At 38.4% G+C, this 12273-nt stretch overlaps 1 protein-coding gene across 2 annotated transcripts in view; it reads right to left on the bottom strand.

Annotated features, from left to right (window-relative positions):
* The window catches only part of LOC117429193 (A disintegrin and metalloproteinase with thrombospondin motifs 17-like), an 84640-nt gene that overhangs the window by 54501 nt on the left and 17866 nt on the right, over positions 1-12273 (bottom strand). For both annotated transcript variants that reach the window (XM_058998901.1, XM_058998902.1), the window contains exons 7-8: positions 11347-11390; positions 142-247 (exon numbers count right to left, since the gene is read on the bottom strand). In XM_058998901.1, the coding sequence (XP_058854884.1) occupies positions 142-247; positions 11347-11390 (150 nt within the window). The remainder of the gene's footprint in view (positions 1-141; positions 248-11346; positions 11391-12273) is intronic.

Here is a 12273-nt window from a genome sequence, read left to right as displayed (position 1 = left end):
TGATGACAGAGCTCTGCAGTGCACCTGTCATTACTGTCAGCTATCACAGGTGCTTGGCTCCTAACATCTTACAACAGGCAGCCTGAACACAGCACTTGCTGTACAGAAATGAGCAGCTTCGGCTTCATATTTAACACTTACTTGTGGCCTAGCTCATGTGCTATAGTAAATGCCAGGTTGAGGCCATTGTCTTCCGCCAGCACACACTTTCTCTTTTGACTGCATGCTCCTCCAAGGTAGGCGATCCCTATTGGCAAATCAAGGAGAGAAACCATGTGAATACAGACGATTGTCATTATGCTACCACAACACTTTTCCAGTTTTTCTACACGCTTCTAAAGTACAGCCATAACCACAATTTATTTTCTCTCTTTCGACAAGAGGTTTCTATATGAAGAAGTCACATATGTGCTTTGTTTGAAATAAATCAAAGGGAGTAGGCGGCAATAATGTAATTATTAATTCCAAACCCATACCATTTTTTTTTATTTTTATGCAACAGCACAGTATATTTTTAATTTCATGTGTAGCTATCCAACAGGCGAATCACAAAATATTACAAGCATTTGTCATTTAGATTTAGAGTCCTAAAATGTGCTTGTCAAAATCGGCACACAAACACAGCTCCATGAACTGTGAGCACTGTGCACAGGAAGGACCTTCGTCAGCAGAAGGTTCCAATTAGAATGACGGACGATGGTACAACAGCAGAACAGAAATTAACAAAGCCACAATGTACTTGACTCTTACTGCACACCACTAGCAAGTCTTCCAAATAATCGCAGTGCATACAGAATCCTAATGAGCAAGAAAGCCACAGCACCCATTTTGATTTACTGAGGTCCATAAAAGAGGACACTGCAGTGGTTTACTGTACATCTGGAGATGGGGAAAGGTACTATACTGCTCCTGGAAAATTTTTATATATTATATATATATATATATATATATATATATATATAATCTCAAGTAGGTTGGACAAGGAGTGACTACAGCGACATAAATCTATACTATCTTTTGGAAGCGGAAAGGTAACATTAAAGATTCATTGCAAAGTCTCGCCCTTAAAACAGGAGTCAAATGATATAGTGCTGGCAGGCATATGGCTGTATGTACTTGAGTGTAAATCTATTTAAAAGAATATTCTCAGCTACAGTTACGGACTGTGTTTTTGTGCTCAGGGTGCTGCACAAGGCATACACTGTCATTATATTGTGTGGGAGAAGCTCCCCCTCTAATTATACTTGGAAGTTGAAAGCTATTGAGCAGGTTTATGGCAGGGTGTACGAGCAAGATGAGTTGATAACGTCTTCTGCTCCCCATTAAAACACCAATGAACAGGCTGAATATACTACAAGATTGTTGTATTTGTCAACGGCTTTATAATTTGAAATTAACTATTCCGGAACAAACAAGGGGAAGTGTAAATCAAAGGCAAACAATTTACACGTACTGTACTTATCTGTAGTATATTAATGAAAACGATCATTGCTGAAAATGACATTCCTGTAATGTGCTTGTTCTGAAATCACAGAGAACCTTTACAAAAATAAGAAAAAAGAAGAATGCTTTTAAAAGCTTGAATGTGGTTGTTATCTGCCAACGGTAAAATGAGTGGTCAGGGAATATCTGTGTTTAGAGAAATGTGATGGTTTATAACACACTTGTCTGCACCCATGCTCGGCTCCATCTCCTATATTCGGTAGTTTATTGTTCTCGGTCTTCACCGTACATGTCCAGGAGGTGCCCGAGTCTTTAAACTCTACTCACTGCCTGGAGGATGTACTTGCTTCAGTGCTTTTCTTCATTACACAGTAAAGGTTAATTGGTGGCTAGCTGGTTGTGAAAAGTGAATTGGAATAATATGCAGCTTACTAGCGGCCAGCTATTAGCTGCTGCACACTTGGCTTTCCACAGAGTTCAAAACCTGCTACCAGAAAACCAAGGTCAATGCTAACTTCATACTCCTCTCTGTATTTCTTTGAGGAGCTCTCTCCTCTTCTCAAATCAAAGTTAAAAGAATCCCACCCTGTACTTCAGTTAATCTGTAAACACGCTGCAGGGTTACCGTGTCCCAGGTCTGAATATTATAGCTAGTAACATGTATTGGACAATATTGAGCCCTTATCTGATCCAATTCAACAACTGAAAAATTATGAAATAAAAAATCAGCTGAGAAAATAAAAATAAAACTACACACACCGGTATAAAAATATTTCCCAGACACTGGATGAATAGAGGCCTACTTGTTTATTGGCATGGAATTGAGTGAAACCAGTGCAATTATATACGTGGCCATAGCATTTGATGTGAAATACCATTCTATTAATTCGTTTTTCAACTGCCGCACCATTTAGCCAGTACCATGGGGGCTGGAAGTGGTGACAGATTGAATCTCTCCAAAAAATTTTTTAAAAAAAATGGTTGTCTATAATGCCAAAAAATATTTCTATTCAATACAGTAGCTGACAAACAGAAACCTGACAAACTGTTTAGACCTACATTCATGATGTTGGTATTGCAACTGTATTCGAAGGAAGGAATGACAACAAAAAAGAGAGAGAGCATTCAAAACGAGGAACATTCAATGTTACATAATTTACTGGCATTCTGCTTGTGATGCTATCAGCTAAAAAAAACAAACAAAAAAAAACACACAACACAGCATTTGGCAAAAACTAGCTCTGTCCAAAAAGCAATTCCTTTTAGACAGTTTGCAGATGTTGGCCCTCGTTACTAGCTAATGAGGCATTGCATTATAAAGACTAGCACGTTCTCTCTGGGAATATTCAATAACCTTCATTTTAAAAAAAATCAAACAAATTTCAGACATACAAAATATTTACTGTATCCAACATCAGAACCAGAGAATCCAAATATAAAACATAAAAAAAACAGCACGCCTCTGAAACAGGGCAGTCTGCTGCTCCAGACATCACTATGCAGTAGATCAGCAATTCAGTCCAGAGCTTTGATCAGGCATTCTGTATGCAATATTAACTACTATGCCAGCTTACGTCTTAGGAAGGCTTTTTTAGGCAGTATAAAAACAAACATTCGTCAACTCTGAGCTGAGCTAAAGCCATCTCTTTACTGTAAACACACCATCCCTGAGTGGGCTCACGTGATGATCTGCATCAGAGTCCAAACCCCACTGTTATTTTGTCCCTTCTCAACACCCAGTTAGTAGTGCTTGGACTGAGTGGTAATAGGAAGGATTAACATTCGCCGTCCAAATCATTGTCAAATGCAATAAAGGTCATGTTGTTTTTGCTGCTCATCAAAAAGCAACTCTTAAATTTACGCCACCCCAGTATTCTAATATTACATTTCATCAGATCAATCCTTGAGTCGGCTTACAAAAAGTATAAAAATGTGATATGACTGCTCACAAAATGCCCCCTTTATATCACTGGATAAGTCATTCAGGTATTATAAGTCTGCCTGGTCAATTGAAACACGTCTGTTCATAAATAATTCTTCATGTAAAACTAAATCTTTTTTTTTTTTAAATGGTTTTTCATGTTGGTATCCTGGCTGAATGCATGCTGTAGTGTCCTCCTTAAACTACCATCTCTGCATTCATTCGCTGTCATAAATATAGAAAAAATAAATAACAGCGTCTTCTGAATATCTGCAAAATTATAGTTTGCATGGAAGAAAACAGATGTTTTTGCCAGTTCTTAGAATTAGAACTTTCACAAGGCAGTTTTATTTTTTACAACTGTGCAGATTTACTCAAGGACACTAATTATTAATAGAAAAGAGGTCATCAATCTTGCAGCTAAATCTATCCTGCTATTTATTTAATTAATTTTTGTAAAAGACCACTACGCATCTGGTTAGACCTGTCCAAGACATTTTGATTCTGCTCACAATTACAAAAGTGTTGCTGTTAGTTTTATAACGTATGACACAGGCGGGTAGCTGACAGTGTTTTCGGCCTGGCTAATCTCCTGGACGCTCCATCTGTAACAAACACAAATGTTTAACAGATGCCAGCAGTATCCTGCAGGCATGCAAAGAAACATCAGCATCAATGGCGTTTGATTCAGTCATTAAATGGTAATGAGTTTTTCCCTCACTTTTAGAATCCGCTCACCACTCCTCCTGTCTATACGGCCCAAAATCTAACAGCTCAGCACAAGACAAAGCAAGGCAGCTCCACATATCTGACATTTACTCTTATTCCTGCACGGCATCTGCTCCTCCGAATCGCCTCTGCTGGACTGATTACCACACTGTCGCCACCCACACACCCCAGAGACAGCCAGTTCATAAATCCAGCCATGCATGCCAGGGCACACAGTGTCCTCCTTGGTTGCTGTATGTCAGAAAGCAAAACACAGGAAATGGAATGCCACCAGGACGTCAGAGGAGTTTATTTTGGTTTTCCCCCCACTTGTGCATGCCTCCTACTTTCATGAAAAGCAAAAAATGCTTGGACAGTTGCTAATGAAAGACAAGTATGCACCAGCAAAAGCACATGCAAGCACTAAAATAGATCCCGCATGATCACAAGATGCTGTGTCATCATGCAGAGAAACTAATCGTAACAGTGTGTTCGCTAACCCCAAAACTCATTGCATACCCTTGTTCTTTGCTCCTGTGTACCCCACACAAATTTAAACAATGCTCTGTTGAAATTCTTCGAGATCAGTTTGAATTTCCTATCTTGGATTAGGCTCTCCTCTGTCGCTCATGGGTAAGCTTTGTCAAGCTGACAGTCAACACGTTCCTGCTGTTGATAAACTTTTTCTGAAATGCTAAATCACGTCCTTCTGTTCAATTTGTCAGCCAACGTTATGACAGCTAAGCAAAAGGGACTTGAACTTAACTTACAAAGCACCTTACTTATCACACATCCTGAGTGATAATAAAAGATAGGACGACAGAGACTGTGCTTCAAAATACATGTTTTTCTACTGCTGTCAAGGAAGATAAGTCGTTCAGAAATAGCTGTATTAATTTGCAAATGTCCTATGTAGGAGTTCAGTTTTTTTTTTTTTTTTTTTTTAAATCAGTAATCATGAATTCACCAATGAAGGAGGGAAACATAACCAGGATGAATAAATGCGCATATGTCAATATTTTATATATTATTCTTATTTCTGAACACCCAGCAAAGGAACTGTAAAGGTCACTTTCATCAGCAGGGAATTCAACATGTTACACAATGTTTTCATGAATTACATACATGTGAATAAACGGTCAAACTGCAAGATCAATCAAGGCAAATCAACTTGAACAAACAGACTGGTTAATGAAAGTAAAATGCAAGAAGAAATATGTAGGAAAGCATTTATTTACTCCACAAGTTTAAACCTCTCTTTCAATGCCTCCATTGGGTTGGCTTCACTTCAAAGTAATCACGCGACACTAAATAAAGAAACTTATTATCCAGAAATAACATGTGCCTCAAGGGTCCTGCTACTCTGAACTCAGGTCCTGTGTGCTGTGTAGAAGTTAAAAGATAATAAATAAATATATAAATAAATATAAATAAATAAATAAATAAAAAATAATATGGTGAAGGCAGGGTATACTGATGCACTGTTTAACAGCTGTGACCGACAGAGTGACTTTTCACATAAGGCTCTCCCCTCTTCCAAAAAGTCTGATAGTCCGAGCCAGGCTCATGTGACAAAATACCGAACATTTCCAAGCAAATCCTCAGGATTAACAAGACACATGAAGGAACAGCCTCTCAATAGACTCAGAAAATATGCTGAACATGGCTCTTCGTTCACAGCTAACATGTCTGTTCTCATTATAACATTAGAACTCTCCACTGCATTGTCAGTTCTGCCTGTAACTGAAGCCTGTGCTGCAATGCTCTGCAGTTTTCCACTTGCACTACATCTGAAGTGTCATTAACTGTAGTAGGCCTTGAAATAATGACAGTGATATGAATTGATGGGAATTGTGCTTCTCACACAGCTTTTTCATGGGTGATTTAAGGAACAGCACTTAACCCTATTCCAGTTAAATCAACAAACTGACAATGCACTTTTCTCTGTCAAGTGAAAAGTGTTGAGTATATCTCACACAAAAGTCATTATTCAAAATGTCCCTGAAGAGATGATACACATGCAATGTCCCAAATGAATCTGGTCTTGTTACACAAGCAGGTACTAGGTGAGCCACGGACAATTAATACAGATGCAGTCAGACTACTTTTACAGTAGTTAACATTCATTTTATTTATCTGACTTAAAGTATGGGTATATAAGATAGGAATCTGTCCTCCTAATTTGTGACAGAAATATTTACTATATAAGTTGTTTTGCTTGTAATGGCATTCCCACAATTCAATGTAATCCCTAATTTCAAACACACTGCATTACAACTAGGTGGTCAAAAGTGTTTGAGATCCAAGCAATCTTCGAACTTAACTAAATTAGTAGTAAATCAAATGCACACGAATAGAAGCTTTGCAGCACAATGAAATGTGTATGTGTGTGTGTTCAAGGAGAGGGGCGGAGAGGGGAGGTGTGCCAAGCAAAAAGCCCCTCTATTTTGAGTAATGAAACAGTATACAGCAGAAGACGACAGTAGGTTTTAAAAGAGGTCTCTCCAGCTGTGCGATCTCACAGTCTTTCTGAGGTTTTCTCTGCAAAGAACAATGATGGTGTCAACTTGCTGATTTACAAAACTAATTTATAGTGGGAATCAAGACTATTCAATTCAAATCAATGGAAGAAGGACACGCTGAAAGCAAAACAAAAAAAGGATTACTGAAAATCACTGATTGTGACGACAAAGCATGACTCCACGTATTTTATTTTATTTTATTTATTTATTATTTAGTCAGTCATCGCCAATGGTCTTTACCCCGGTTTTCTCCCCAATTTGGAATGCCCAATTATTATTTTTATCCCAGTTCACTGCTGCGGTTCATGGTCGGCAATGACACAGCCTGGATTCGAACCTGCGATCTCCAGGCTGTAGGGTGCATCCTGCACTCCACGCGGAGTGCCTTTACTGGATGCACCTCTCGGGAGCCCCACATGTCCTTCTAAGGCATTTCCTTGCATTTAGAATCATATTCAAGTAGTGCATGAAACTAAATACTTTTGTGTTGATTATTACATACTCAACTTCTACTGTCGTCCAAAAAGTAGAGATTATGTTTAAAACCACCCAAAACGTCATCTAGGCTTTTAATTTAGATCTCCCCACACAATATTTAGAGCTTTGTTTACACTGGCATCTTAAATAAGTACAAAGGAATGAATCTGTCCGTCAACCTGCATGCATTTGATGTTTTTAGAAATAACTTTCCAGGTCTATTCTTAGGATTCCAAAAAATAAATAAATCACACATAAAAATGGATACATTCCAACATTACATAACCTCAAATGGAAAAACTATTTCGAAACTGACCTCATTTCATGCTAAACAAACCATTTGGAAAGATAAATCCTCCAGAATGTATTCAGAACATTTCCTGTAATGTGACTGTCTGCTCCAGCTTGAGAACTGGGCTGGGTATTAAAAATATTAACCATGGCTGAAAACACCATTGTGCGGCAACTGTCCTTTAATTAATCCCATTTTAAATCAGTCTTCCAAAAATCTTATTCTAGCGGTGTTACTGAGCCCATTATCAAGCCAGCTTTATTTTATGATGCTTGGTCTAAAGAAAACAAAGTAACACCAAAAGCAAATTTGAAATGGTCAATTTGAATGTCGTTTCTCAGCTGCATCTGACTTACTGATCAAGAGGAATGAAGATCTGTTCCTGCTTTCAACCACCTTAACTAAGCAACCCTGGAGAGACCTGGAGGCAAGGACCAAGAAGGGAACTCATGGGCACCTGATGCAAACTACTACTGCACAAAGGCCAAAGCAGCTCTTCATGTCACCAGCCAAGATCAGCAACAGGACTCAAACCACTGTAACAAGCTGCAGTTATTTTACTAAGACACCCTCTGAGCGTTAGCACACTTTTGAGATTAATCTCTCTCATCCTGCCAAGTCACTCACAAACGCTGCTATTACACCACAGGCCAAGGGCCATGGAGTTTGTGATACCTTGTGGAGGTCACCCTGTGGTGAAGCAGACTTCTATCTGTGCTCTAGGTCTTAAGAATGTTCCCTTTTCTAATGTTCAATCTGCTTCAGACTCCAACAAATAACAAGCACTCACCCAGCTGAAAACTACCAAACGTGGTTAGCCTTTTGGAAATCAAGTACTGTGCTGTTATAAATAGCAGTGCCTTCATGTGTCGACTTTCTCTAATTATCCGACCACACTGTATTTTTGTATAAATGGAATTCCCAAAAATAAATCTTCAAAGCTGTAACAGTTCTTGGATTGGTGAGATCAACCTTGCTAATATTTAATTAAGGCTCCTTATAAACGCCTCCATGTTTGGGGTGTATATATGGTTTGTACTGTACAATAGAAATGTCTAATTCTAATCTTCGTCAACCGGAACTTGCCATCTCATGCTTGACCCTGTGACTGACAAGGTGAAAGGTCACTCTGGCACTGCCCCTAACCCTCCGGTCAGAGGCACCTCAGGAGATTAGAATTTGCTGAACTCCTCGGCTATTTTAAAAATTGAAGACCTTTATCTACGATGACAAAAACAGATCTCTATAAATACTCCTCACTGTAACTAAATAACAAACATATACTCTGATCTATACAGCATGTATACTCTAATAGCAACACAGCACAGAAAGCTTCAAATAGTATTAATTGAACAGAATACAAACTGTATTGTGGCTAGGTGTGGTAATATCATTATAAACGCTGGGTGAAGTTCAACTCAGCAGATTTACTGAGCATTCACCCATTGTTCTGAAGTAAGTTTGTTCACTCATGTTTGCATGTGGCATCAGCTTAAACATCTTGACAACATATGGAAAAAAAAGCCATGCAAAACAACTACTGCCTGCATCCTGGAGACAGAGTTAAAGGAACAAAGCACACTACAGAGTATGGGCAGTAATAATGCTGAGCAATGAAACTGTGAAGCTAAAATCTTGCAACACCTCATCACAGCCTTTTTAAATTCCAGCTAAACATTTAAAAAGGTTCTGAAGTCAGTCTGGAACAAATAAACCCATAACACTTTAAGCTTGCTCATTTGTCATTGTTCCAAGCACCCCACAGAAACAGTGACAACATAATTATACTGTAGCTTAATCTTGACTTCATTTATTTGGTAACTATTCACATATTACTAATATGTCTATTGTAGAGCATGCTGGATCCTTATTGTACCCTGACAGCACAGCTAAAAGAAATAAAACAACGGTTCACCCCTTCATATTTCTTTTGGTTAACCACCACATTAGATTGTGTCTAATCTGAACTTCAGGTTCAAGGTTGTTCATAGCGGATTATATTTTTGGTTAGGGGAAATACCACTGAAATCAGATTAGTAGAAGGTTTTTTTGCATAATTAAAATACAACCCTGTGCCTGGGTTGATGTTTCAATGAATGGGCCGTTAGTCTTATGCTCATAATTTTCAGCAACAAATGTCATGATCACACAGCATTAGCTGAATGCAGCATTTAGATCAGATGTTCTTAACATTGAAACAGCATCCTATTGTTTTCTGAGGTTCCGTCATATTACAGTATTCACAGCAGGCAGGACAAGCTCACAACACATTGTAAGTGTATAGCAGTTTTATAAATCTGAACTTCCTAGCTGTGTTCAGCACATTTAGAAGATATCCCTGATTGCATTTTGCTGAGCCTTTCTAAAGTTTTTAGCTGATGCAAATATGTTTGTGTGTAGCTTTCAAAATACTGTTTTGGTCTACAGTTTTGTTGCTGTTTTTTTTTCTTTCATGAAACCAAATGCTGGAAGTTATATTGAATCCCCAGTAACTTAATACTTTCTCCTTCATGTGCAAACCAGACTGAGATCTGACATGAACGGGACTGTCTGGGTTGGTATGTACTCTATTGTTTAGGCTTGCATTCAAACTGGAAGCACTGGCTTTAGTTTTCATGTCTCCAGAGAAAATGAATGCAGAGCCTTTTTGCACAGTGCACGCTGCACAGAAAAAAAAAACAAATGTCATATTCAAAATTGATCATTTTCTCTAGCGTTATTATATAGCTGAAAAACAGTAAATGCTAAATTGTAGAATATTTTGCTGTTTATGTCCACCTTTTAAAGACGTTCTACTTTTACCATTAGTGAATTAATCAAACAAATTTAAAACATAAATAAATGATCAAAATAGCAACAGACACGTGAAATGTTTCCTTCTTGTACTGGACTGAGCGATCTTTAGCAGGAATATTAAATTAATTATTTGTTTATTTAGCAGACGCCTTTATCCAAGGCGACTTACAGAGACTAGGGTGTGTGAACTATGTATCAGCTGCAGAGTCACTTACAATTACGTCTCACCCGAAAGACGGAGCACAAGGAGGTTAAGTGACTTGCTCAGGGTCACACAAAGAGTCAGTGGCTGAGGTGGGATTTGAACCGGGGACCTCCTGGTTACAAGCCCTTTTCTTTAACCACTGGACCACACAGCCTCCTATATTTCTGATCTTTGAAGCAGCGGGTGTCTTTTTCGTTGAAGGCATTTTAAAGAAATTGTGCAGTTCTATGCAGTGTGTTCAATTACCAGAAGCAAGCTAAACCGACTGCCAGGTTTCTAAATGCAGTCCTACAGCAGTGCGTCAACAAGGCACACGTATGCTGTATTTATTTTTAAGGGATAAAAAAATATGCATCTTTATTCTTTCAGAAATGGGAATTTTCAAGGTGAACTACATATTACACAGCAATGGGTACATTTCACGGAAATCCACGAAAAAAAAATACACAGTCTTAACTATCGGGAGTCTAATTTCAATTTCAGAAGTTAAAGATTGGGCCTGGTTAGTAAGACGAGTGACCTCCATGGACAACCAGGTGCTGCAGATGAAATCTTGTGCCACAGAACAGCAGGGTCCATAAACATCTATAAAACATGCTGAGCTTTCCAGAATGTCAAACAGTCCTCCATTCCCATCCCTATACCTGTAACTGAGAACCATACAGATGCTATGGTTGTTCAGGTTTGATTTGAATCGCAATGGATTATATTAAGGTTATATTAAGTACAACACACATTTTATGACAGGCAGTGTTGTATACTGTAGTGCAGTTACACTAATGCATTATTGAGCAGTGAAGCTCACACTCTGCAGACTTGTAATAAACATTATCTCAGAATATGAATGATTTATCATGTATTCAGGTTCATGGAATTGCCTGCAATTTATACAAAACAAAGCAGTGTTTAATTTTTCACATTAAATCAGCTGTGACACCTTCCACTGAACTGAACGTACAGCAATGCTGAAATATTTACTTACCCACTGTATCACAGGGTTCATCTTTATGGACACAGAAATCTGTCCTAAAAATCAAAATACACACACAGGTTAGATAAAGAGAACTAAGCATGAAGCACATGACGTACAAATCAGCCTGTATTATTATTCAAATTGTAATCAGGGTACATCTGTTACTTACCCAGAGATCACAGTAAATCCAAGTTAACCTTAACGCCAAAAACCAGTCCTAGTCCAGATTCTCAAAGGAGTACATTGTTCTAAATAACTAGTGATAAAAAAGTGGTACTGTATCCATAGCTAATTAGTATAGTACTGTAATATTAAGAGAAACCAAAAGGTTAGGCAGTCATTCACTTGCTCTCCCTGGGACTTTACTGGCTTGCCCACTTGCAATTTACTCCCAGTTGGGCTTCAGAAGAGATTTTACGCAAAAAAGAATAAAAAGTTGGCAGGTGCTCTGCTAAATAAACAGGCAGTTGTTAACCAATGGTTTTCCCCTCACACCAGCGGGCCAAACCAATAGTCAAGCCTTCTGCGGCAGGGTTCGGTCCCAGGGGACTCAACTCAGAAAAATGTGAAGTTGGAAATCGCCTCTGCTTTCCTGTTAATTTACACAAAATAACCCCCCCGAGCTGGAATACATTCTTCCAGTGTGCCTTAATCTGTTTATTATGATATACAAACAGAGAAATGGATTCAAGTTACATTTTCATATCCTCCAGTGTCTCTGTGGAAGCAATTAAAGGTTGAGCTGTTGGTGTTGTAAACATAACCAAATACAGCAGTATCAAAATGCCAACCAGGAACCCTCAAAGGAGACGTTAGTGTAAACAACACTAGCACATCTCTAAAGGGGAGTTCAATATTCTTTGTACACAAAGGATTTTTTTTTTTTTATTTCATCCAGTGTTCCTAGATGTGAAAAACACTACACCATCAAAAACT

The sequence above is a fragment of the Acipenser ruthenus genome, chromosome 24, assembly GCF_902713425.1.
Source record: "Acipenser ruthenus chromosome 24, fAciRut3.2 maternal haplotype, whole genome shotgun sequence".
Taxonomy (NCBI): Eukaryota; Metazoa; Chordata; class Actinopteri; order Acipenseriformes; family Acipenseridae; genus Acipenser; species Acipenser ruthenus.
The sequence above is the reverse complement of the archived record's forward strand: the minus strand, read 5'-3'. Positions and strand labels throughout refer to the sequence as shown.